Source organism: Corvus cornix, chromosome Z (genome assembly GCF_000738735.6).
Source record: "Corvus cornix cornix isolate S_Up_H32 chromosome Z, ASM73873v5, whole genome shotgun sequence".
Classification (NCBI taxonomy): domain Eukaryota; kingdom Metazoa; phylum Chordata; class Aves; order Passeriformes; family Corvidae; genus Corvus; species Corvus cornix.
The window spans coordinates 15,085,453-15,109,857 of NC_046357.1; the positions used below are offsets into that span (position 1 = coordinate 15,085,453).

At 40.5% G+C, this 24,405-nt stretch overlaps 1 protein-coding gene across 2 annotated transcripts in view; it reads right to left on the bottom strand.

Annotated features, from left to right (window-relative positions):
- The window catches only part of UNC13B (unc-13 homolog B), a 208,246-nt gene that overhangs the window by 151,892 nt on the left and 31,949 nt on the right, over positions 1–24,405 (bottom strand). For both annotated transcript variants that reach the window (XM_039566772.1, XM_039566771.1), the window contains exons 4-7: positions 23,339–23,456; positions 22,274–22,397; positions 14,390–14,460; positions 11,194–11,251 (exon numbers count right to left, since the gene is read on the bottom strand). In XM_039566772.1, coding sequence (XP_039422706.1) covers positions 11,194–11,251; positions 14,390–14,460; positions 22,274–22,397; positions 23,339–23,456 — 371 coding nt within the window. The remainder of the gene's footprint in view (positions 1–11,193; positions 11,252–14,389; positions 14,461–22,273; positions 22,398–23,338; positions 23,457–24,405) is intronic.

Genomic DNA, 24,405 nt, shown 5'->3' on the forward strand with positions numbered 1-24,405 from the left:
CTTTCAGATTTACTCCTATTTGTAGTATTTGGAATATATTTCCACCATATCTTTGTATCTTAGTAAGACAATGACTACAGATTTCCTTGTGTTTTTCCATTACTGCAAACATTGATTTGGGCTTGCACAGGTATGAAGAGCAACACAAAAGGCATACACAAGCAAAAAACTAGAACCACCTTTACAGGAAAAGAATATAGTCCAATTCTGCCATCATGTCCTCAAATTCCAGTAGAAGACACAAGCAACTCATTTAAAACATGACCAAAACAAAGCTAAAAAGTGAAAAAATTAAAAGCCATCCATCTACACAAATACGAAGACTAAGTGAAAGTAAAAGAAAAAACAACAGAAGAGATTTTCTATATGCATGAATATTTCCACTTCTCCTTGTACTGGAGCATGCTGCATCATTATATGATCAGAAAGCTTGCAAGAAATCAAACTGTTACGTACTCAGCTGCTCTCCCCATCCGAAATAACTCCAGTTGCCTGCATGTAACACAAATGGCAGAGAAGAATAGGAATGGAAAAAGAAAGCTTAGAAAAAACAAACCACAAGCATACTTTTCATGTATTTACAATGCCTTACAGATTGTGAGCTTGAAAATGTAAGGGATTTTTCTTTATGAATATAACATTATGTTGGGGCTTATTCCTCATGTCCAGTTTGTTTATAAGACATTCAGAAGACTAAGATCATTATAAACTCTTGGAATTGACAGACAATCATGCATTTATTAACACAAGTAGATAAAATACTTATCAATCAACCTAGCAAGAGCAGTTAAACACCGTTATTTCCTAGTACACTCAAATGTCTCAGAAACCAGAGTCCAGTTTAGAGCAGTATTCGATTCCTACAGGCTAGACTCTGCAAATCAAGTGGCAGAAGTCACTTCACGTTTCCATTTCTGCCCCCTTTCCGGAACAAAGTTAACCCAGTGGTGAGAGCATCACTTCAGTAACAAGAGCATGAAAAACTGTGTCCATATAAACAATGTGAAGAGTACTTTGTTAGGCAAATATACACACTGGTAAAAAGCTTTGGAGCTCTCACAACATACTAAGGCAAACAACCACGAGTTAATTCTGCACAAGTAAGCGAACCTTTCCATGTTAAAATTGAAGGTGAAAACAAATTCATGCTAAAGCTGCACAGCAAATTGGTAAGATGTTAAAATTTTTACTTATCAATACCTATGCTGTCATCCCAAGGTCATACTCAGTACCATGGAGGCAACGAACCAGTACATACAGCCCTCAAAGCACTTCAGAACCATGCACACAACTTGCAACTCCAAGAAATGCTTCAGAACCAGCATTTCTGAAGACAGCATGTAAAAAATGCTTTGAAAAGTTACATTTACAGGAGAGTTGATGCATCAAGTGCAGCAGACAATAAACAAATTCATCATATGTAGACAGAGAACAAGCAAGAGTTTTCTGTCCTGGCCACCATCTCTAGCTACCAGCCAGGCACACAGATGCATCAGAGCTACAACCAGGTTGCTCCTTTCTTTTTGGAAACAAAAGGTCTACAAAGCAACGCAGTCCCTCAGACACACATCAGTACTTCAAGGTCCCTGGATAGGCTCTGACAAACACACGTGGCACTTTGCACAGGCACAGGCATTGCTCAGGTTCAAGTGGCACTTTTATAGCTGGTAGAGTTTCAAAGGTATGCCATTACCTTCTGGTTCCTATGAGAGTAGTTAGAGAGGAAAAAAAGAAAAGTAACACACGTATGTTTGCTTTGGTCATTAAAGGAAGCAGCCCTGACTAAGTGGAACAAACTGAATGACAATTTTTATGGTGCTGATTTAGAAAGAACCACTGGTATAATGCTGAACACATGCAGTTACCATGGAGTATAAAAGGTTTATTCCCCTCTTGTGTACAGAAGTTCTTGTTTGCTGAATTTAACAACAGAAAAAACCTGAAGTCCATGGAGTCGAGCACCAGCAATTTACAGCCTGAGACAAGACAAATGCCACATCTCTGGCCCACAGCAAGAGTGACAATGCTGGGGTGCTGGTAAGATGAAGATGTACCCAAATGCATCAGAAACCTGCCAGGATCCACCCAACAGTGTTGGCACGACCCTCACCACAAGGCTATCCTCTCAGGCTTGTTTTTCACAACAAAAAGGCCTGAATACCAGCTTTGACAGACATGTGAGTGTTACTTCAGGGGGGAAGGAGAGGAAAAAGAGGAACTCACAACCAAGCCGGCAAAGAAAACAAAAGTAAAGACATGGCAAAGAAATGAAAAGGGGAGACAACCAGGAGAAAGGGTAGGAAACCAGAAGCAGGAAGAGCAGAAACAGTGGAGAGAGACATAGGAAAAGGGACTGAGGAAAAAGATCAAGATGCTGACAGAACTCTGCACTGAACTTTAATTTCTTGTGACCAAGAGTTCCCATTAAAGACAATTTCCTATTAATGTAGCAGTTGAACAACAGCTTACACGTATCCCATTCCTGCAAATCTCAAGACACTAACACATGTAATAGCAACCCCAGCACATCCTTCCATCACAATGTCTGTATCTCAGGTGCACAGTAAGAGGCAAAGGAAGGAACATTCAAACATTTGCAGCTTGTATTACTATCAAAGATCCAGAAAAACTGTAGTGATACAGCATTATTGCAATCAGGCCACATGCTAGTGAAATGCATGTCATTATTAATAAATGAATGCACATATAAAACCCCAGAGCAACTGGGGAAGAAACACCAGAAGGTAACTATAAATTTCCAAAGCTGGTATGCAGATCAGAAAAACCACAGAGGAAATGGAGCTTATGTCCTCCAGATTTCACAAAGATAAAAATCCCAGACCCAGCCTCTGCACAAACTACTGTATTCAGTCTGTATTGAGGGAATAAGTGACCTCTGAAACCAGCTGAGAATGTTCCTAACCACTACTGCTTTGACAGGAAAAGGCCTCATGGTTGGCACAACACTAGTCATCGTTTGAAACTGCAACAAGGAGAAAACCAAATGCTAAAACAACCCTCCTGGATTGTTTTGTTACAAGCTCTGTCCTTGGAGGAGAAGCTTTACCACCTCCCATAGATAAAAGAGTCCTCAAACTGACAATGCCAGCTACTTACCTGTCCACCTCACCACTACCAAGTTCCTTATGAACAGCATGAAAATCCCACAGACTTTCCACACCCAAGGCAAATAGCAGTCAATGCCAAGCATGGCAGGGCGAGGAGAGGAGCAGCTGCCCTTAGACAGCAGCTCCTTACCCTGCACATGTTCTCAAACTGAGAACCAGGATATGCTACAGCTATACACTGGGGAAGGTAACGCTGCAGGAGCAGAGAGAAAGAGATGCAGTAACAGAGAGTAAGGGATTTTCAGCCAGAAGCTCAAAACTCCGCTTTTGTTTGTTTTTACTAACACCCACTTCACTTTAGTGTCTAACATTTTGGAAAAAAAGATGACTTTATTAAAGACTCAACACATATGCTGCTTCATTTAAGATTCAGGAGCTAACAGTATATATCTCAGTCCTTCAGCATAATCGCAGAAGACCTGGGCTGACAGTCTTGATATTTTGAAGGTTAATGAAAACAGAATTTCTTTTTAGCCTTTTCAAGTTGTTTTTCTGCTCTATAAACATATAACCACGATTTGTTAAGAAAAAATCCCTTCCAGATCACCTTTGGGAACAAATTTAACCTGTACAAACTCGAACTAGAAACACCAAGAGTCCAGACAGAAAACGGAAAGTTGTAATTCTAAAACCATACAACAACATACACCAATACATGATACCGACAAGTCAGACTAGTCACTCCATGTGCTCTTAAATACCAACTGTGTGTGTCTTGGTAATCACATTATTTTGTATTTGTAAGTTTCAGTACTCAAAAAATGAGGTTTCATATAAACCTCCAATTAAGGACTAAGCAATGCCAGCAGCCTGGTGTCTTGGAAGCTACAACGTTTTTGTCATTAACACATTTTGCAAAGCACATCTAAGTTCTCACTGTTAGCTGAATATAACATATGCTTGTTCTGTGCCTCAGTTATGCAACTATTCAGGGAGGAACTCCTCCTCCCCACTTCACACTGTCAAGCCTGGATCAGCAGGGACACTGTAAAAAAGCAGAATATTCCAAGTCTTTAATGCAGTCTAATTTTACTGCCCGTGTGCCACTTTGTTTCATTTCTGTTTACGAGCCTCTGAGATTGGCTGAGACCGACTATCCCTGTCAGAACGTTATCATTTGCTGCTGTCCATTGCTTATAGTCATGTTTGTGAACTATTTAATCCTCCTGTTATGAGCTTAGCACAAATGGAAATAATCTAAATAAGTTTATAAAAACAAACTAAACTCCAGGTAGTATATTTGATTCTGATGAAGTACCATTTGAAAAATGTTCTGGTCAGCTCTTTTTTCCTAGGTTTAATAAACCTCCTTTCCCCCTGGCTAATACCCTCAATACAGTGTGAATAGATCTTAGATTCCATAAAAATCTACATTCTTCCACTGTTCAATGTACTTTCCAAAACTAAAAAGGTGATATTTTAGTGGAATAACCTTCTAAAATACAAAACATACATTGAATAGCTTTTTAGAAGGAAGTCAAGTTTTCAGTAAGCACGATGCCAAAGAAGGTTTCGTAACAAGTACCACCATTTCCAGTTCAGTTTTGGAACACTCCAGACGAGGGCCAAGGCCTCCGAACAAAAGGAGATGAGAAAGCACAGGAGGCAAATGAGCTAAAAGGATCTGACAGAGACAAGGACAGGCACTGGAGAGTGACACTGAAGTGCTCTCCTTGCTCCTCAATTCACCACATTCAGCTTATGCTGAAATTTTTGAGTATTTTATTTCACTAAATGAAATGGCCCTTCTGGCGACCTTTACTTTGGCTAAACAAAATCAGACTGAGATCTGAGAATTTAAGCAGGGCTTGGATCACCATCAAATCATCGAGAGTACCCATTAAGTTATTACAAGCTTGTGCAACTCCTTAGTAACCATAGTAAAAATGATCAGGCAGAGTGCCACCTAATTTTATCTTCAATGGAAAAACTGTAACATTTCTATCCTTGCACTGATACCTAACATGGCCATCTTTGTCTTCCAAATTACCAGGCTACCAAATCACACAGACCATGTAAACACAGCTACAGACAAAAGATTTATATACCCTTTCCTGAGATACAATTCTGGACTACAGGTGATAACTTAACATTACATATATGCATAATAGCAAAGAGGAATATAATGTTCTACAGCAGCTGAGATAAAAGATTTGGTGTCTTTTTTTCTTCTGATTTTTAATCTTGGACATCCAGTACAAACCTCACTGTTCAAGGACACATATTTATGGCTTTTGCATGAAGTTGGGCAATCATTTTTCTATCAGTTTAAAATTTAAAATTTTTTAAAAAGTTTATATTTCACTGTTGTAACAAAATTCAAAATATTTTGCTCCTATTGCTATGATATTAAATGATGACTAATAAAGTTTAAAGTCCTTAAAAAACTGAAATAGAAAAAAAGAGAAGCTTTCATGAAGAGCACTAGACAAATTATGAAAGCTAGAGTGTTTAAATGAGCATTTGCTTTGTTTGATCACCTTTTATAGAGACACTTGTCAGTACTGGCTTTTAATATTGTCAGTGTTCAGCATTTCAGTAAGAATTTTACATTAGGAGGGGTTTATTTAAAAGTAAAAGCTTTATTTCCTTGTGACCACCTTTCAGAATGCAGCCCATACTCTACAAAAACAACAACAAAAAAACTATATTTAGACGATCATCAGCAAATTCAAAGCCCTAGAATTCTCTAGAGTTCAGCAGTACATCAAACTTTGTTACTGTATAATCTCCTAATATAGCCAGTATTTTTATTTTTAAATTCCATATGCCGAGTACTTTTCCTTAGACATATCCAGTCCTGAAGTAGCAGCTTTATCCTAAAATTTTAGCGCAAACCCTTGAATCTGTGTTCCTTTTAGCAGATCTAACATGCCTTCAGCCAGCCCAGACAGTGAGTGCCACAAAGCCACTAGAAAACAAATATCCCAGAGGGCATTTATCCTAAACAAAGAGAAACAGGAGCTGCCAGTCACCCAGAAGCAGAGAGGCCAAGGATCTAGCTTTCCCAGCCCATCAATAAACTACCACAAAAAAAGCTCATACAATGGTTCCCCTTGCATGGACTAAGGCAGTTTTCCTTGGCCCAGCCTAAATAAATAAAGTCATTCATATGTGCTGTTTTGAATTACACTTCCACAGAACAGTCTTTCGAGTTGTAACTGCACTGTGGCCAGAAGTTCTACTCTTACTAGAGCACAGCTATTTAATGAGTGCAGCACGATCTTCAGCGTCACCTACCCTTGAAAAGGGTAAAATAATCATTGACTTCTTTCTCACCCTTCCCAAACTGGCGTGGACTAGAAATGCTGTAGGTGGCTGCTGACCTCTGTTGTCTAAGTGCAGAATCAGGCTGGTAACCAGAAAAAACCAGCAACAATCCTGATGTATAGCACACACCTCTACAACAAGGAGGGTAGTGTCACCTACCAGTATTCTCAAGACAACTATGCTGCCTGACCCTCCACTATCACAGATCATACAGCTCTATGAACAATTAGGAGGGTCATGTTCTGGTCTTCCTGATGCACCAGTGGAATTTGAGCTCCCCCCAAAAAAAACCAAAAACAGTGAACATCAGAAATGAAACCTCTCAGAGTCAGCCTCTGTGGTACCTTTGAAATAGTAGTGCCTGCGAAGGTATTAGAAGAATTTTGCAGAAACAGATTTCTTCAAATATCAGCGGCAAAGAAGGGTCACCACGACAAATTGATCTGGCACCAAATAACAAACAATCCTATAATGTGTATAAAACATTTTGCCAGATTTAAAGTAGATAAAAAGCTGCTTATGTACCTCAAACAAAACCAGCATTTTTTCCTGCATGCATGTGCACACACACGCTCCAGAGAGCATTAAGAGATGTAAATCTTGTTCCTTACTCTTTCCCCTTATGGCAGGCCAAGCACACGCTGGCTTTGGTTCTTTCTGTTGGTAAAACAGTATATCAGAAGCTATTGCTTCTTTTGTTGCTCTTACCAACCTACAATCCAGAGCCAAGTAAAAAATTTACCTTCTTCTGGTACAAAAGAAGCACACCAAAACCTACAATAAAATACATACACATGCACAAAAAGAAAAAACAAACAAACAAACAAAAAAACCCCACAACAAAATGTTACCACCCACCACAGCCCTGGTAACTGGGGATTTTACAGAGCAAAGGACTCAGGGAAATAGAACAAAAACATTGAAACAGAAAAAGGACAATAAAGCACTCTCAGAAAAATTATTAGTCAATGATAAGAGGACAGACATAACTGGTTGATTCAGTGGCACTTAGGTTATCTTCCCTGACAACAATATTGCACAAACCTGCTCTCTTCCAGATTTGTAAACTCCTTGACAAATGGTGTAGGGCAGTATTTAGAATAACTGATATTAACCAAGTCTGCCAAATTGATTCTGCAAAGATGCAGAGTATCTTTCTCATCCCAGTTTGCACTGTGACTGATCCAAGTCGGAGCTGCATTTAAAATATTCACAGTGTGACTCACTTGTGGATTATAATGGACTTTCATGTGTCCAGAAATGGTCTTGAGCATACAAGGAAAACATATCTGTAACTCCTCACAATAACTAACTTAGAGCTCATTGACTCAATGCCAAAGTAATCAAACAATATGTTTTCAATCTGCACATTTTAAAGTGAATTTCCAGACAAAATGTCTTGCTTTCTTTTCAATTTACATTTAATTTCAGGTCACGGGTAAAAGCCAATATGGAGATGCTGCAGTTTTCTAACAAAAAATTAATAATTATGACTACATTTAATAGAAAGGCAAACAAAACTAGATCCATGGACTCTACAGTGCTTTGCTTATTGCTTGGGATCACTGAAAGTTAAGTCAATTAGAAGCATGTGATCTTTCTGGGGCAGGAGGAATGTATAGGGAAGCATAGCAGTCGGGAGTTAAAAATTAAATGGTTAAGTATAACAAAGGAAAGAGGCAGGGAGTGCCAAAATCAGCAGGACTTAGAAAAGATTGTACATACAACAGAACCACCCGCCTCATTTAAGAATAGGTAGGAAGCCCAAATCCCACATTACCTCAGAAATTATGGGTCAGACTCTTCTAAGAACAAAACAGCATTTGAGACTGTGAAAGGAGGCCTGAAAGCTCAATAATCTCTGGAAAAATTAGAGCTCCCAGTAAGGGCTGAGATTTCCCATGGCACCATGCCCAAGCAGCAGCCCATATACGACCAGAGACAAAAACCCACCCTCAGATCAGAGACTGGCTTTCACATGGGGCCACCTCTCTTCTCTCACATCCTGCTCCATCCTTCTCCCCCTCTCTACTCAGGGGAGATAGAAGAACCAGCAGCATCCCTGCAGGAAGTGGGAAACCACCACAAGAAAAGATGGTTTGGAAAAGGTAAAAGATGTGCAGAAAGTACAGATGCAGAAGAGGGCAGAAGAGGGCAGAAGTGTAATCTAATTTTAACATGCAAGGACATGTATTTCGCTAATTAAAGAACCTGATCCTGCCTGCTGGAGTAGGATTTTCTCTAGCTGGAACAAGGACATCAAAATGGTCTTCTGAGAGCTGCCAGAGTGGCTAAGCAGGATGCCAGTGATACGTGCAGTTATGTACCATTATGTTTTTAAGTGCAAGCTATATGAAATGTTTTGCAGCACTTTTGCTCTATAGAGCATCAGGTTTTAAGATAATTTTGTATTTTTTGAAGGATTGGGAAAACATTCTAGCGGAGTAAAACCTACTCACATTGAGCATGTTTTTTCCTCCTTCTAAATAAATACTTAGTCTGCTGTCCAGCAGACTGTGTCCTGCTCCTAGCAGTGACCATACCTCATCTGGCATATCTAGATGATGAAAATGAAAAATGTTGTGATGGAAAATTGGATGAGTCTTAAAAGTGTTCTTGAGGGTCATTTTTATTATATCTAAAAATACACCTATCAATTATTTACCCACATGGTAAGTAAGAACACTCCATATTGAACACGTTTTAGTGTGGTGAAGGACACCCACCCTGCTGCTGTGTCACATGCAAAGGCCAGGTCAGCTTTCAATAGAGATACAATCTGTGCATGTTCTGAGTTGAACTCTGGAGTCTCAAAGTACTGTGCTGTATCGAGGCAAGCTGACAACTCTTATGCACAAGTTCATGCAGGCAGAGTTCATTTTTCAAAAGTACCTCTATATTAAATGTCTATTTTGTACTTTTTCCATGTAAATAGATATTCATAGACATCAGATACTTTCAGGCAGTAAACAAGCCAAAGTACATGCAGTGCCATCAGCTTTATTGAAAATTCTTCAATACATTAACAACAGACTGCTATGAAATGTTTAACATCCATTCTAATGAGTGTTTTAATCTCATGAATGATTATATTAATTCTTATGTGACATTAATTGTTCAAACCACGGGGCCTTCAACTGAATATTGCAAAAGGTCATTTTCCAGCAAGATGCAGGCTGTTAACAGCCAGCACAACAAGGATGGCTGTAGGGCTGCTCCTCGCTGTGTCTGTCTGCAAGAGCCCAGTTGGTTCTCCAGGGGAGAAACCAGCTACAGGGGGATGTAAAAGCACCCTGCTGTGGGAACAGGTGCAGCTTATTTTCCCTGCACAGAAGCATTCCCTCTAATTTACCCATACATCTCAATACTTAGGAGATTCAATCAAACCAGCCTCCCTCAAACAAAAGCAAAGCCCAGGGCATAGAGCCAGGAAAATAATTTCAGCAAACAACATGTTCATTTCTTGGACACTTCATACATCAGACAGTTTTTCTTTGACCTTTTGACATTAGGGGTTCTGCACACTATGTTAGTATGATTTAATCAAATATTAGTTTCTCCCAAAATGTTTCTTATTTGTTGGCTTAACAAATCAATTGTACCCTTTTGACTATTTAAAAAACAAAACAAAACACACCAAAAAACTGAAAAACACAACAACAACAACAGCACAACTAAGAGGAAAAAAACCAAACTAAAAAACTCCACATACACCTATTTTTTTAAAAAAAAAAAGGAGGACACATTCAGTGTTACCAGAATGAAAGTATTACTGGAATACTTTGATATAGAGCTGTACATGTTCCAGCTACACAGCACAATCAGATTTCCTAGGCAATTGGTTAATGTCTGTAGTTGGTTGAAGATACTTTTAAGATAACATAACAAAAAGTACACAGAGAAATTAATTCTACTCAAAGAAGGTAAACAGTAATTAGCATTTCCTAATGTTATCAGTTTTGAGGAGATCCTATAATCAGCCTAATGGATAAACAGCCTGCAATGTGTAATACGCACATCTTACAGGGTTTTAAGTAGAGGATAAAAGATTTGTTTAAATTATGAGACTTGAATTTTATTAATGTTGTTGCCAAAAGTAGATAACACATTCACAAGAGACATCACTGAGCTTTCATCTATTGTATGTTAAAAGCAGTGTTTCAAAAATCTAATTTTGCAGATCATCAGATACATCAAGTGCTATGTTATTTTTCCATCCATGTTTTCATAAGCATAAAAAATGCAAGACAAGATAAGCAGAAATTAGTAAAAATATTTTTTCCATCCATCAACGCAGCATTGAAAAGTAATATTGAAGAAATTAGACATCAAGTACACAAACCTCTGGTGCATTTTAAAAGGCTACCAGTAGTACTGGTCTCCATCTATTTTCTCCCTCTTAAAATTTCATTAAACAGTAATAAAAATTATATTTAACAAAGGAAGTTTTAAGAGAACATAGTCTAATGTAGTCAAATAAATAAACACAGCATTTTCTTACTGGTATAAATATTACAAGGGCCTGACAATCTCAGGGACTTTGAACACATTTTCTGTTCCTATTGCACACAAGGACAACAGCAAGTTAAAGACTCAATGCCTGATTTCACTTCCTGGCATCAGAAGCTGCAGAGCAACATTTAGAGGAGGACAGCTTTTCGTAACTGCACAGAGATTTAAGTACTTCTAGTAAGAAATATTCTTCAGATGTACCATCACTTGATAACTGACCATAGAAGGAAATCAAGTACACTGAAAGAGGAAAAAATATTGAAAATAAATAAGTCTAACTTACAACACTGGGAGGCAGCACTGGGCAATGGTTTCTTCTGGACTTCCTCCTGAAAGGAATACTAAAGGAGGGAAAAAAAATAGGAAGGAACATAGACAGATAAGAAAGCAAATAGTAACTTTATGACAGCATGCCACACATAAGAGAAAATACCCTAGTAGTATCAAAGTACAATATCTATAAGCATAATATCCATAATATATTCTCCTTTATAGCTGCATTTAAACACACTCCCAGAAGTCTCCTCTTTTCTCATGCCAAAATCACATGTTACAAAGTGCACTTCTGTTTAAGGTAAAGTCTGCTTTAGAACAAGCACAGGCCCTATTACCAATTCTGAGACCTCCAATTAGACATCTGAAAGACCTGATTCTCCACAACTTAATGCCAGTGTGACAGGGAGCTCCAAACTGGGAATACGCCTGTTTATATCTAGACACTCCAGTACAGCTTTAACAGTTCAAAACTCATGTGGGCTCACAGCAACTCTGCAGTATGAGATGGAAGCAGTAAGGTAATTACTGTGCCTGGCAGGGCAAGAACACAATGTCTGCCCAGCCAGTACTTGCAAACTCTCCTGTGATCCACTTTACATCCAAAGTGAAGAATTTTTCATCTCATTTAATACTAAATTAGAGAACACTGAGGTATTTAAATTATTCAGTTTTGACTTTTTACAAAGTGGTTTGTTACAGCATCAAAGCGTTCCCTAGGGGAATGCCAGTGGTTTCATTTTGTTATTCTCTCCTATCTTGTGTTACATAGAGATATGAGAAAATTAGGACAATTGACCAAAATAATGAGAACAGTCTTTGCTAGGAAAAAAAGATCTGACAACAAAGGAAGTGGCAAACTTATCAAGCTGGTGCTGCAGCCTGTGGAAAACGCAGCCACCAGACAGTCTCTCCTTGGATTTGGCAGGGATTAATGACCAGTTCTGTGCATGGAAGGTGACAACCCGCAGACTTCCGCTGAGGTTATCTTCCAATCTGTGCTATTTAAAATGCACAAGGGATCCTGAAAGGTGGTTAGTCTTATCATCAGCAAACTGCCAACCCACTGAGTTAATCAGGATTGTGAAAACAAGAACTGCCGGATCTCACAGCACTGACTGGTTGACAAAGTGGTGAAAGGAAGTCTGCTGATGAGCAATTTCAGTAGCACAGGACAGCAGTGGGTTCTGAATTACTATCCTCAGAGATCCCAGAATGGCAGCAGTTTGTTATTTTTAAGGCATCAGCCCGACGGCTATAAGGAGTCCCAAAATGAAAATGGAATATTATATGTTTGTAGGAAGAGAGGCTGGAAAGCATTTCTGTGACACCGTATGAACTCTAAATGAACCTGCTTCTTGAGTACTCCTGTGCAGCTTTAGTCTGTTCATTCATCGTCTCAAACAGAGGTAGATGAACTTAAAACAAAGAAGACAAAGGCACAAAGTTGTCCTGTGCTAAAAAACACTGTGCAGACCAGGACTCTGCAGCCCAAAAGGTGAGGTCTGTAAAGCTCAGTGGCACAGACTGGATGCATGAGGATCAGTCATTTAATTTCTCCAAATAAACCTGCCTCCAGCTAGTTTCTCAAACACCAGGTTTGTTTGCTCAGAGCAATTAAGATATTTCTTCAGGCAATGTACAATTACGGTGCTGAATTCCTTTGCACAAACATAACTGACCTGGGTGCATTTAAAGGGCAACTGGCATCCACAAAAGAAACTCCACTGAGTGCTGCTCAACACAAGGATACTGCCTCTGGCTCTGGAAGTTCCCGAGCTACAAGTCACTGCCAATTAGGGGAATATGCAAGGAAGATCTCATCCCCTTTCTGGGTGGTTGGCAAATGTGGAGAACTTTAGAAGAATCACCTTAGGTCAGGCCCTGCACAGGTTTTTTTCTCCTTGGTCACAGGAAACATCCACAATAAATCTGAGACCACTAGGTCACAAATACAGAGATATTACTTTGTTACTGGTATTTGAAAAAAGCATGCAGTTACTGGTACTTGATAATGGTATTCGATAAAAGCATGCAGTTAAGCAAGCAATGCATGGCACTGCAGGAAAAGGAGAGACTCGGAAAGCTCAGGATATCTTTCAGCAAGTACCAGCTTGGTGAAGCACTAGAGGGCACCTGAGCCTCGCTGAAGTACCTGGACTGCTGCTCCAGCCCACAGAAGCAGGGAGGCACTACACCATCATCACTGACAGGACGACTCAGACTGAGCTTTTCATCGACTCTTAAAGGCTCTCAAACTTCTAGGAAGGCAGGAGAGCCTGCCCTAAAGTCTTTTAATTTTTATCCGCCCAAATAATGGTCTGTCCTCAGTCAAAAAGAAAATCCACCTTAGTCTCCTTCATCTGCACAGTAAACCAAATCACTGATATAATGAACAGAAAAGAATAGATGAAGGATCCCAGAACAAAAACCTCCTAAAGTCATTGCATTGGGAGAATATTTTGCAAGTTATCGTGCTATGGAAACTCTTGCTATGGAAGGAGACTTGTCAAAGAGTTTTCACCAGCACCATGTTCTTACTCGATGTTCAGATCGACACATGAGTACTGGGCTTTGTTAAATTCTTCATTCCTGATACAGGTACTAACATGTTAAATCTTGTTCTGCAAACAATATGAACTGCCTCTCTTAAAAATAAAAAAAGTAACCTTTATTTTATAGCTGCTTAGCCAAGTACACACTAGAGCCCGGAAACCAAAGCCATAGCTAGCATGTATTCTAATACAAGATTCATATAAACTGAGCTTTTAACAACTGCCTTAGGATAAAAGCCAACAGCTCCAACAGTCCTCAGTTCAAATAAAGATTCAATATTTTGCTTTGTATTCTTCAAGGAAACAGTCAACTGCAAAAAAGTCCTTTTTGACTTGATTTCACAAAAAGAACCTGCCACAGCCGGTCGAAAATGCTTTCACTCTCTACTCTGGTAAAGCATGGTGTTGCCTTTTCTTTGAACATATTCACATCAACAAAACATTATTCGAGCACTTCCAGCATGAAGAAAAGTATTCCTCTCCTTAACACTAAAGAGTACACTTGAGAAAAGAGTTCTCCAAGTAGTTCATGGAAGACTTGTAAATAATCAACATTTAGCAGTTACCCTAATCACAGGGATTTAATACAAAGAATAAAAGCTAGTTATAAGACATTCAGGGCTAAATTATTCTTTCCGTTTAGATATTTACCTCATCATCTCCCAGTGAATTTACTTGTTCTAATTTTCTGGTCCAGTATCTGGCCTCGTCTTCGGGGATATCTAAGTCAAAAGAGTAAGTCACACCACCTTATTAACCAGGCAACTTTGTATTCATCACCATTAGCAGTACAGATCACATGCACAAAACTCACATATGATTTTGAAGAAATAGGACTGTCTTACGTTAGCACTCAGATGGAAAATAAACATTGTAAGTAGTAGCACAGCTCAAGGGCTTACACTGCTTTCTTGTTTAAAGCTGATTAACCAAATGCACACTTACACAAAGGTAAGAAAGAGAAAGACAGACTGGTTCACATTTAATTCAAGTATTAGTTTGATGGAGAGCCATTTCACAACAGTATTTTAATACACTTGCTTATGCTTGATAACACATAACAAGAGCCTCTCCTGGAGGCTTTTTGTAACCTCAGCAGAACACAGGCTGCCTTTGAATAGCAGACCTTATGCACACCAACAGCACACCTCCTGGAGTAACCCAGATTAGGTACCAAAAAATAAATGGTCTCTTATTTCTTTGCCAGCAATAAGCCAAATCTTTTGAGTGAATCAACAGAGTTACAGGCAGTCATAGTCACATGAAAGCACATTCTTTCTTTTACATCACACTGCAGCTTCATTGTGAAGTGAATCACAACACTTTTACCGTCTAGAGGAGTTACCAAGCTGACAGCAAGTAAAAAGCATTATCACTTTTATTTTGGTAACTATTTTCTTTTTCACACTTTGAAGTAATAGAGTGTCCTAATGGAACACTGACTTCTGTCACTCAAAATTTCCCCTTCCAAAGCACACGCCTGGAGATGCAGATAACCTGCTGTGAAAAGCTTAACACAAAATTATTTAGGGATGGGGTGGTGTGAAAACATTGGAAAAGAAAAAAAATTATTTGGGTTTCTTTTGTTTGGGTTTTTTTCTAGCCACTCAACATTCCTGACTGTAGCAACTTCTGAAATCTGGCTATTTATGGCCTGAAACTGCACTACTGCAGAGACTTCGAAGCTCACAGAGGAAGGAAATGGAAGGAGTGTTCCAGCTAAAAACACCACCAGCCCTGCAAGCTGACAGGAAGATAGTGCTGTACCAGTTCAGCTGGTTCTCCCACCTCCTGCAACTCTTTACATTTTCAGGTGGCCTCAGGAGGAGCCAAGAAGTTTACATCCAAGAAGTTTGTTTCCCTGCAATGAACTGTACCCCATGGACACCACCACAATGATATGGTAAGCTATGCACTGGCAAGAATGGGAGAATCAGGGCAGGGTGGCCTCCTGATGAAAATGTGATTCCAAAAGTCACATCTGCTCTCACTCCTCACAGAAAAAAAGAACAGGATTTATTGGCTTTGAGGGAATGTCTCTTCTACATGTGTCTTCTCTCAGCCACACAAACCATCATCTTATGAAGGCAATGACCCCAAAACACTGCAGATAATAGAACACGAACCACTCTTAACAGGTACATGTCAGATTTAGTGGAATTGCAAGCTTCAGCAGTAGATATTTCCTTGGACTATGAATTCGTGTCTACATCTCTGTAACAGAAACACCGCTGAATTTTTATGCAACTAATCTCACCCACACAAGGGGTTAAAATACTCCCCACTTGAGAAAGTATTATGGAAGCTTAGTATCTGTCTCCAAAAAACCCGCACTAAGTAGAAAAAAAGACAACCCATTTCTCCTTGCTTGGAGGCAGACCAAAATAATTTATTTTAACCAAGACACACAAAGCCAGCTGCTCTTTCTGATGTACATTACTTTGTTGTTAAAACCTATTAGAAAATAAGGTAGGAGAAACATGAGAGAGTCTTCCACAACTACAAGAGTTGTAGAAATACATACATGTTTTGATCATCAGGGCTGTGGATCACAGCTGCACAGATTTATTAGATAGTCTCTGCACAAATTAGGGTTGGGATTCAAAGCAAATCTGGACAGAACTGATCTAGAAAGAATGCATTAGTGAACTGATGAAGTTTAAGAGGACAAACTCCAACAATGACCGGAAACAATCCAAAAATTACCACAAAGCCCATGGAATTGTCTTGGAAACACATCACTTCTCTAAGAGATAAAGAAAAACTCATGAAATGAGAATTAAAGGTCAGAGCCCGAACCACTCAAATCTGGAGCCTGAAATCAAGACTAAAGAGATTGAGGAGGGGTGAAGCAATGATTACCATCAGCACGGCAAAAATTGAGGATGTCTCTTAACACTTTCACATACACCATGGTGCAGCGGCATGCCCAGGCAACAAAGAGCAATACTTGTCTCTTGGATTTACTGGTCCTGTTTTACATCCCAGATGCCCATTTCATAAACAGAACTATCAGATTTTTACTGCAGGATTCCTGCTTCTATTAAAACAGCTGCTTATGCAAGTCAGAGATAAAAATCAGCTATTGTCTAGATAACAGCTGCTTTAAGGACATCTTCTTGATCTCAGAGAAACTCTTGTCATCAATACTAATATCAGTAAAATTACTGTACAGCAAACTTTAAACATGAAGCAACTGGCCTGTGATCCTGAGTCAAGCTACCTGCTCAAAAGAAATGAGAAATTCTATCCCAATGAGATACAATTTTCAAATTTTGAGGAAGCTTCCATTACATTTCGCCTCAGTCAGTGGCTTCGTTGAAGCTGCTTCTTTGGAATGCACAGAGTGGAAATCCCTAGTGCAGAGACCACAGACTGCTTGCAAGGCTACATCCACTGCCGAGCTCCTGCATCACTGCTCAGCTTTTGACTACAACGGAAATTACTCCACTACCTTAACTGCTGCTACAAGATAAAAAGATGAACTAGTCCAGAGAGAGGCCACATGATGCCATCTCAGGACTCCACACTTGGTGAACAAAACAAGCAAGGCCATGTGTCAGTGAAACAAAACTGCTGAAAAATAACAGAGAGGAGAGATGGGCGGATAGCTTCAATAGCTTTTGGTGCTTATTAATTTGAAACCAACAAAGAAACACTGCAAGCTTTACTGTCCTTGCCCTTACTGCCATCCTCAGCTGGAAGCTGAACCCCATATTCTCCGAGCTCCTGGCTTTCTGGGCCTGAATCTATGGGGTCCATAAGCAGACAGAGACAAGGCAATAGATGGGGTGGAGGATCAGTAACTCCCACAGCATTACTCAGGATTGAAGGCTCCAAGCTAAGCTGAAGAGAGATTCCTGGGGACATGAGCAGGGGTGTGGGTGGAGGTCCCAGCTCTGAGGCTGCTCAGAGCAAATAAGCGTCCTGGAATTGGTACACAGCAGCACAGTGACTCGTCAGAATGAGGAAGGAAATAGAGGAGAATTTGGTGCATCCATACAGACCACTTCACTCAGTTAAACTCCCTCAAGCAGCTAAATATGACAGCATTCCTGCTTAGAGACCTCTAGCTTGGCAACAACCAGGCATTTCAGCCCTAAAGCTTTTCTTCTCCTCAGGTTTGGTGGTCCTTGCTCTGAGCCTTGCACATCACCTTGTGCCTTCTGAGTTTTTCCAAGCTAGCAAGTACTGGGCTGGTGCAACACCCAGCTTGGCAGGAGTGAGAACAAGAGCTGAAACCAAAAGTGATACCCTCCCCACTTTCCTACAAGTGTTCACCTAGCTTCCCCTCTTCCCAGCTCCAAATTCTTCCCTTTCCCAATGTATGGGAATCTTCACAAGTTCTCACTGAAATGACTTTGCTGAACTGAGTTTTTCTTTCTGTTCGGTTCCCAAGACACTGTAACGAAGCACATTTACCCCACTGCATGGTTAGATGCAGAGCAGCATGCTCCCAGCCTGGGAGTGTTGAGAACACTAAAAGCATCTTCACTCCAATTATGAACTAGAAACTGCCTGGCACAGAACCAAACTGCGGTAGTTTGGGAGCCAAAAGCATTTTTGAGTACTGCATCCTGTGAGGGATTTGTACACAGTCACTGCACTTCTAAAAAAGAGGGACAGAGTAAAATTGCTATCAAAGAGAACAATTTTACACTTGAAAAGAAGCATCCTGAAAAGTCTGTGCCAACACACACTCACTGCATCAAAACAATAATAAGATTGTCTTCTCCCTACCAGAAAATTTTCTAAACCAACCAAGGAAAGCTGTATCCCTTCCTTGTCTGTCTTGTTCCAAAGAAGAAACAGATAGGATCAGAGGAGAAAGTGGCTCCAGCCTGTCTTGGCTAACAACCACTTCTTGCCATGAAGAAGGCAGTTTATTGCTACTTTTAAAAGACTACCAGGCACAAAAATGCTTCTCACCCTAAAGGTTAATATCAGCTCTCACTAATGTTTCACATTTCCCGTCCTCTTTGTTGCACTTTCATAGCAGAGGATTTTCAGTTGTTCTGTTTCTGAGAGACTGAACATTCAAGAACATGGGGCTGGCAGAGAGCATGAGATGACAGCCTGGTCCCCAGCACTGCAGGCCATCATACAGGTATGCAACACAGAAGGGCCCACGGATCTGCCCTCCCTGTACAGCATGTGCTGAAGTCACACTAACTGACCACAAGGCAACAGCTGCATCTGGAACATGCAGTGGGACACACAGGGGACATATGAAGGCCACCATCAATGTTCTTTGTCCCATTACAAATCTGGCCATTGACAAAGTTTAACTCCTGCATGACCTCAGGAAAGCTTATCTTCTGTCACCAGGAGCAGAGACTAAACTCCCACCAGTCTTTGTTAGGAGACAACTGCTTCCCAACTCCAAGCCTGGTAAATACTTGAAAACAAATTCATATGAAAAAAAAAAATTTAAAAATCCCTAAGTTGCCTTCATCGTGTACTACTACTATGAGCATCAGCATGTTTTGCATTAATTTCAGCTTTAGCGGTTGCCAGTCTCCAGAATACCAGGAGACGAGATACCAGGAATGAAGAACCTTGAATGTATCAGGTGGAAGCAGAAGCAGCAAACTAATACAGGATAAATATAGTGCAAACAACAAACCAGTTTCTAAATCTCTTTGCATACCCGATCATGTTTTACATTAATGACTTCAGCTTTTCTGGTTTTCAAATTCATTTATTCTCTTTTACAAACCCTTAAAAACCTCTCAAGCTCCACCTAAATACAATGAAATATTTTAAATACATCGAATAACCTGGCGTACTGCATCTGTGTGCATCTAAACGAGACAGCAGCCAGAAATGATAGAAAAACGACAGAAGCACAGCCAAACAGGAGAACACACAGGTTTTTTTAAAGCTGCTATCTCAGGCAGCAGTGTTTTACCCAACTTGAAAAGCAGCACAAGCTGTACATGAGCCCATACATCACTCTCATTCTCATGTATCTACAGTAGCCAGGAGATCTTCACCTGGGAAACGAAACATGATACACAATGTTCCTAAGTGTCACTCCAAACCTCCTGTTATTAAAATCTTGCCTCTACGGCCCAGCTGCTGACTTAAGAACTTCCACAACACATCAGTGATCCATTTAGTTCCCTGTGTAGGTTTAAAGCAGCAGTTCCCAACTCCTATGACAGAGAATTTTAACATGTAGGGCACTAAGAATCCATATTGCTGCCATCCAGCTGAAGGGAACTGACCTGCGAATCCCTTGGGAGAGATGCAGAGGCAGTGCTGTGAGCTCCATGCACCCCTCCAAGTCCCACAGCACCAGGGCAAGGAGACAGAGCCTAATCCATGGTGCAGAGTCCTTCTCTGTCCCAGAGATGATGGCAGAAGACACTTAGTCATGGTTTGAGGGGAAACACCACAGGAGAGGGTGACATGGGTAGATGTCAATTTCTAGAGGATTATCACACACCCTTAGCGTCTCCTGCTTTTCAACCCGCTTCTGACCTTGCCATGGCACCTCAGACTGAAAATGGAGATCAAAGCAAAAACTGCAGCACTCTTCAAGAGAAGAGCACCCTTTGAAGAGCTAACTCATGCACCCATTTTTTCCTAGACATTGTGCAACCCTGGACAGGCAGACAACTTTTCACATTCTAAAACAAAAACCCTTCAACACAGTAATATGGAATCTGTGTTATTCCACTATTTCGCATGGTAAGCAAAGAAGTAAGTAATAGGTGTGCTTTAAATGATCAATTGTGTCAAAACCAGAAGAATCAGGAAGTCTTTTTACTTATTTACTGCTCTGAATGAAATTCTACTTCTCCAAATATAAAAATGTAAAATAGTAGTATAAATCACCCCAAAATAAACAAAGAAAAACTCCTCTGAGTATAGTAGTAGGGAGAAAACACATGATTACCTGAAGTATTTTGATTTTTAAAATTCAGATGTTCTAACGCATCTACATGGAATCTGTTTTCTTATACTTGAAAAAAATACCTCAAAATGCAAGCAGTCCAGAATATGAATTGCAGAACAAAGCAAATTCTCTTTTGGACCCTCTCTGAATACAAAGGGAGACACCAGAACTTCATTTTGTTTTAAAGCAGTAACAGTTTACAAGCAAGCATGTCAGAATGAACTTAGATGAGAAGGCAGTGGCTACAAGCCTTGCCTTCAGCTCCGTGTGCTTGTTCTGTCCCTCCCAGAAGCCTCAACATTTGTCCCAAAGAACCAAGATTTCCTTGTGAGGTGAAACAGGCCTGTTCCTCCTCTTGCATAACAAGTAATTTCAGTAATAAACTTCCCATGGGCAGCAGCAGTGAAACACCAGGATATTTCCATGGGGAAGAGGGATGGCTCCTGACCAACATCAGACAGCTGTCAGGACAGCTGTGGTGTCAGGGTACCTCCTCCCCTTTGCACACTGGACTGTAGTTAAAGAGCAGTGCCACTACATCTACAGAACACTGCTCCCCCTGAGGTACATCCATCCAGGGGACTGTGCACTCACAACACAAAAGACAATTTGTACTGACTCCCCAACTGCAGGGCAAAGGCCTGCATCCTCCCCTCCACCAGGAAGCGGGGTATGAGACCCACAGATGTCCTAACTTCTTCCCACAACAGATGGACAATCCTGACAGGGGCTGACCAAACGCCAGTGCCTGCACAACTGCTCTACCTCTGCTTACAGCACAATACAAATTGCTCACACTGACTGGGGCTTTGCAGCAAAAAGGATGCACCAGGCAGAGGGAGAGGGATGAGCCTTACAATGACGGAACACTTTGAAACACTTCAATGCTCAGTGCATGAAAAAAAAATAGCACAAACCCCAAAAACATCACCTCTGTTCTTGATCCCAAGCATCAGGTGAGAGCTGGAAAGAGAAGTTAAGCCTGGGATGCATTTTGGCTAAGGACTTACTTTTGGGGTTTATTTGGTTTGGGGGTTTTTGTTTGCTTAAGTAAAATAAAATTTTAAAATTACTTACAACTTTACTTGACATCAGTTTGCTCCAATTAGCTGCTTTTCCATATTCTGTATTTTTCAACCACAAGTAATTGCCAGAAAGGCAGTTCTTACAACATTAAGTTATTTATATACTCTGCTAATGATGATGTTCAGGAGCACTAAGCATTAAAGTTTCACTAACTGAACTGCACATGTCTGAGAGGCCTACGTGCATTCACCACAGAACAGCTCTAACAACACACTCTGCCTCTTCTACAGTCAAATTTGTCTAGATTCAAAGAAGCAAATGCTCCCTGCTTAGGAAGAAAATGTGTGAACACAATCCTGAAACACTATCAGAAGAAAAAACTGCTGCTAGTCTAAATATTCCAGCACTCAGGGACTTTCAAATATTTCGTACTTATTCAGATCTTTTTAGAAAGAAGCCAAACAAAAAATGAATACGAGCCACATGACCTCCACTAAACTACACTGACAGAACTGAGAATGAACACAACTTGATTATAAACCTCAAGTTGTTCCCACTTTCTCTCCACTGTCAGCATCCTGGGTAAGTTATGGAAATGTACTCACCAAATGGTAATTCAAATCTTGTGTCCAGCAAAATTTTATGAGGAGTTGGGTTTTTGGTTCCACAGATTTCATCATGTTTCATTACAACTTCTGCCTCCAGCGTAGACCACTCCCCAGGACCTTCCTATGAATCAAAACCCTTAAGTGAACAAACATTCAAGTCTAAAGAACTTTATGCACCAACTCTCACACATTTGCTAAAAGAGTTCAAAAAGAGCTTTACGACATTATCAACTCTATTTTAACATCAAATTACATCCATTCAGCATGCACTGGCTTTTTCCTTCAAACTGGATTTTTTCCAAATCTCAGAGGCATCTACCAGGGCAAGCACCAAAAAGAAGTACTGCCTTCTCAGTGGAACTGCAAAGGTAAACCCTCAAAGGCAGGACTAAGGAGTGCCTGGACAGCAAGAGAAATTGAGCACCAGCAGACCTCACAGCCACACTGCAGGGCACCTCCACTCTTTTCCTTTTATGGAAAATATAATCTATCTCTCCCTGTTCAAATCCAATAATCTCCTAAGTAAATACCCTGAAATTTGAGTTAAAAATGCTTAGCTGCAACAACTGCCAAACTCAGTAGTTAGGGTAGTCACAGTCATTGGCACATCCTACTTCCTACTTCTGTCCATATGTATCAGCACAGGTAGACACCTTTTAACATTGCAACCAGAAGCCGTACGAAGATACTGCATATATGCTCTGGGCCTATCTTGTCAGCTGGAAAAGGCAGAGGTCTTTAGCAGTAAGTCATAAAAATCTGAGCATCAGACTAAGCAGTCAGTCCTTAATATTTCAGACACTTGTCTGTTATGTGCTCCTAAACAGATCAGGCCCTAATTCTTGAGTCCACACAAGTGAAATGACCCCTGTGTAAGCTCAGTTGTGATTTCTCTTCAAAATCAAAACCAATGTGATGAGACAGCCCTCTCTGCTCACTCAGCCTTTCTGACTTTCCAAGTGGAAGTTTTGCTGAGGAGCTGAGTCTGGGCTGCATCAGGCCAGATTTTTAACACACTGATTATCAACACTGGAGCAAATAAAGGTTCTCTGTCAGCTTAACCTCATCAGATTGGTGAATGGCCTTCAGAGCAATCCACACAGTCCCAACCAGGGTGTCCCATATCAGTCCTTTGTTCCATACTTCCACAATTAGGCCCAGGTCCAGCCGACTGATCTCACTGCAAGAAAAGTAAAGGCAGCACAGATGAGAAAAAAGCAGAATACCATCTAATTTTGTTTAATGTTCTGCATTACCACCATGACTATACCACTGAACACAGAGCTGTGTCAAGCTACACAGAGCTCCTGGAAGCATGTAGCTGAGGCTGCTCATACTCACAGGGAACACCAGTTTCTAGTAATTCACAGTTTAATACTAATTACACAAAGAGTGCAAACTAAAACCCTGAACTATGTCATGCATGAACTGCCAGTTGGGAACTCATCTCTGCAGCTATGTACACAGGAGGAGGAAGTGTACCTTGGACCAAAACCTAGAGGTGAGCTATTCTTTGTCATCAGGCACCCCATTTCTAACAGAGTGGGTGTCTCCCTTGGCAGCACAGCAACACAAGTGTACTCTGGAAGGTGCAAACATGCCAATACTTACCTGTGAGTGGAGCTACTCCGTGCCAAAAGTAACAGTCCCAAATCTAACATAGCTGCATCAGAAGCACTAACTATTGCTCGGAGCTCTGTTGCACCACTTCTTCTCCAGCACCAGCTACTTCCACATGGCCACTGAGTGACAGGTTCTTGGAAATACTGATCTGAAGGTTTTCACAAACATCTCTCCTCTCGTTAACAAAAGGATGCATCTCAAATTTGCTCCTTCTCAGTGTTTTATAGCATTTATGCCTCGCTTTTGCATGCTGGTTTATAACACGCTTACGTCAGAACAGCCTTATACATACACAGCAGACACGGGTAAAAACAACAGAGAAGAATCCTGAGCTGTCTGTTGATACCACAGCTGTCTCCCACTTATGAAGAAAGGCTATCCCCTGTAATTTTTCGATCTCAGGGCCTCCCTTTACTGCAACTGTTAATCCCCTTTATTTTAACTGTTAATGTTAAAAAGTAGCTATCTTGGACAGTCAGTGCTGCTGCCCTCTGCCCAAATATATC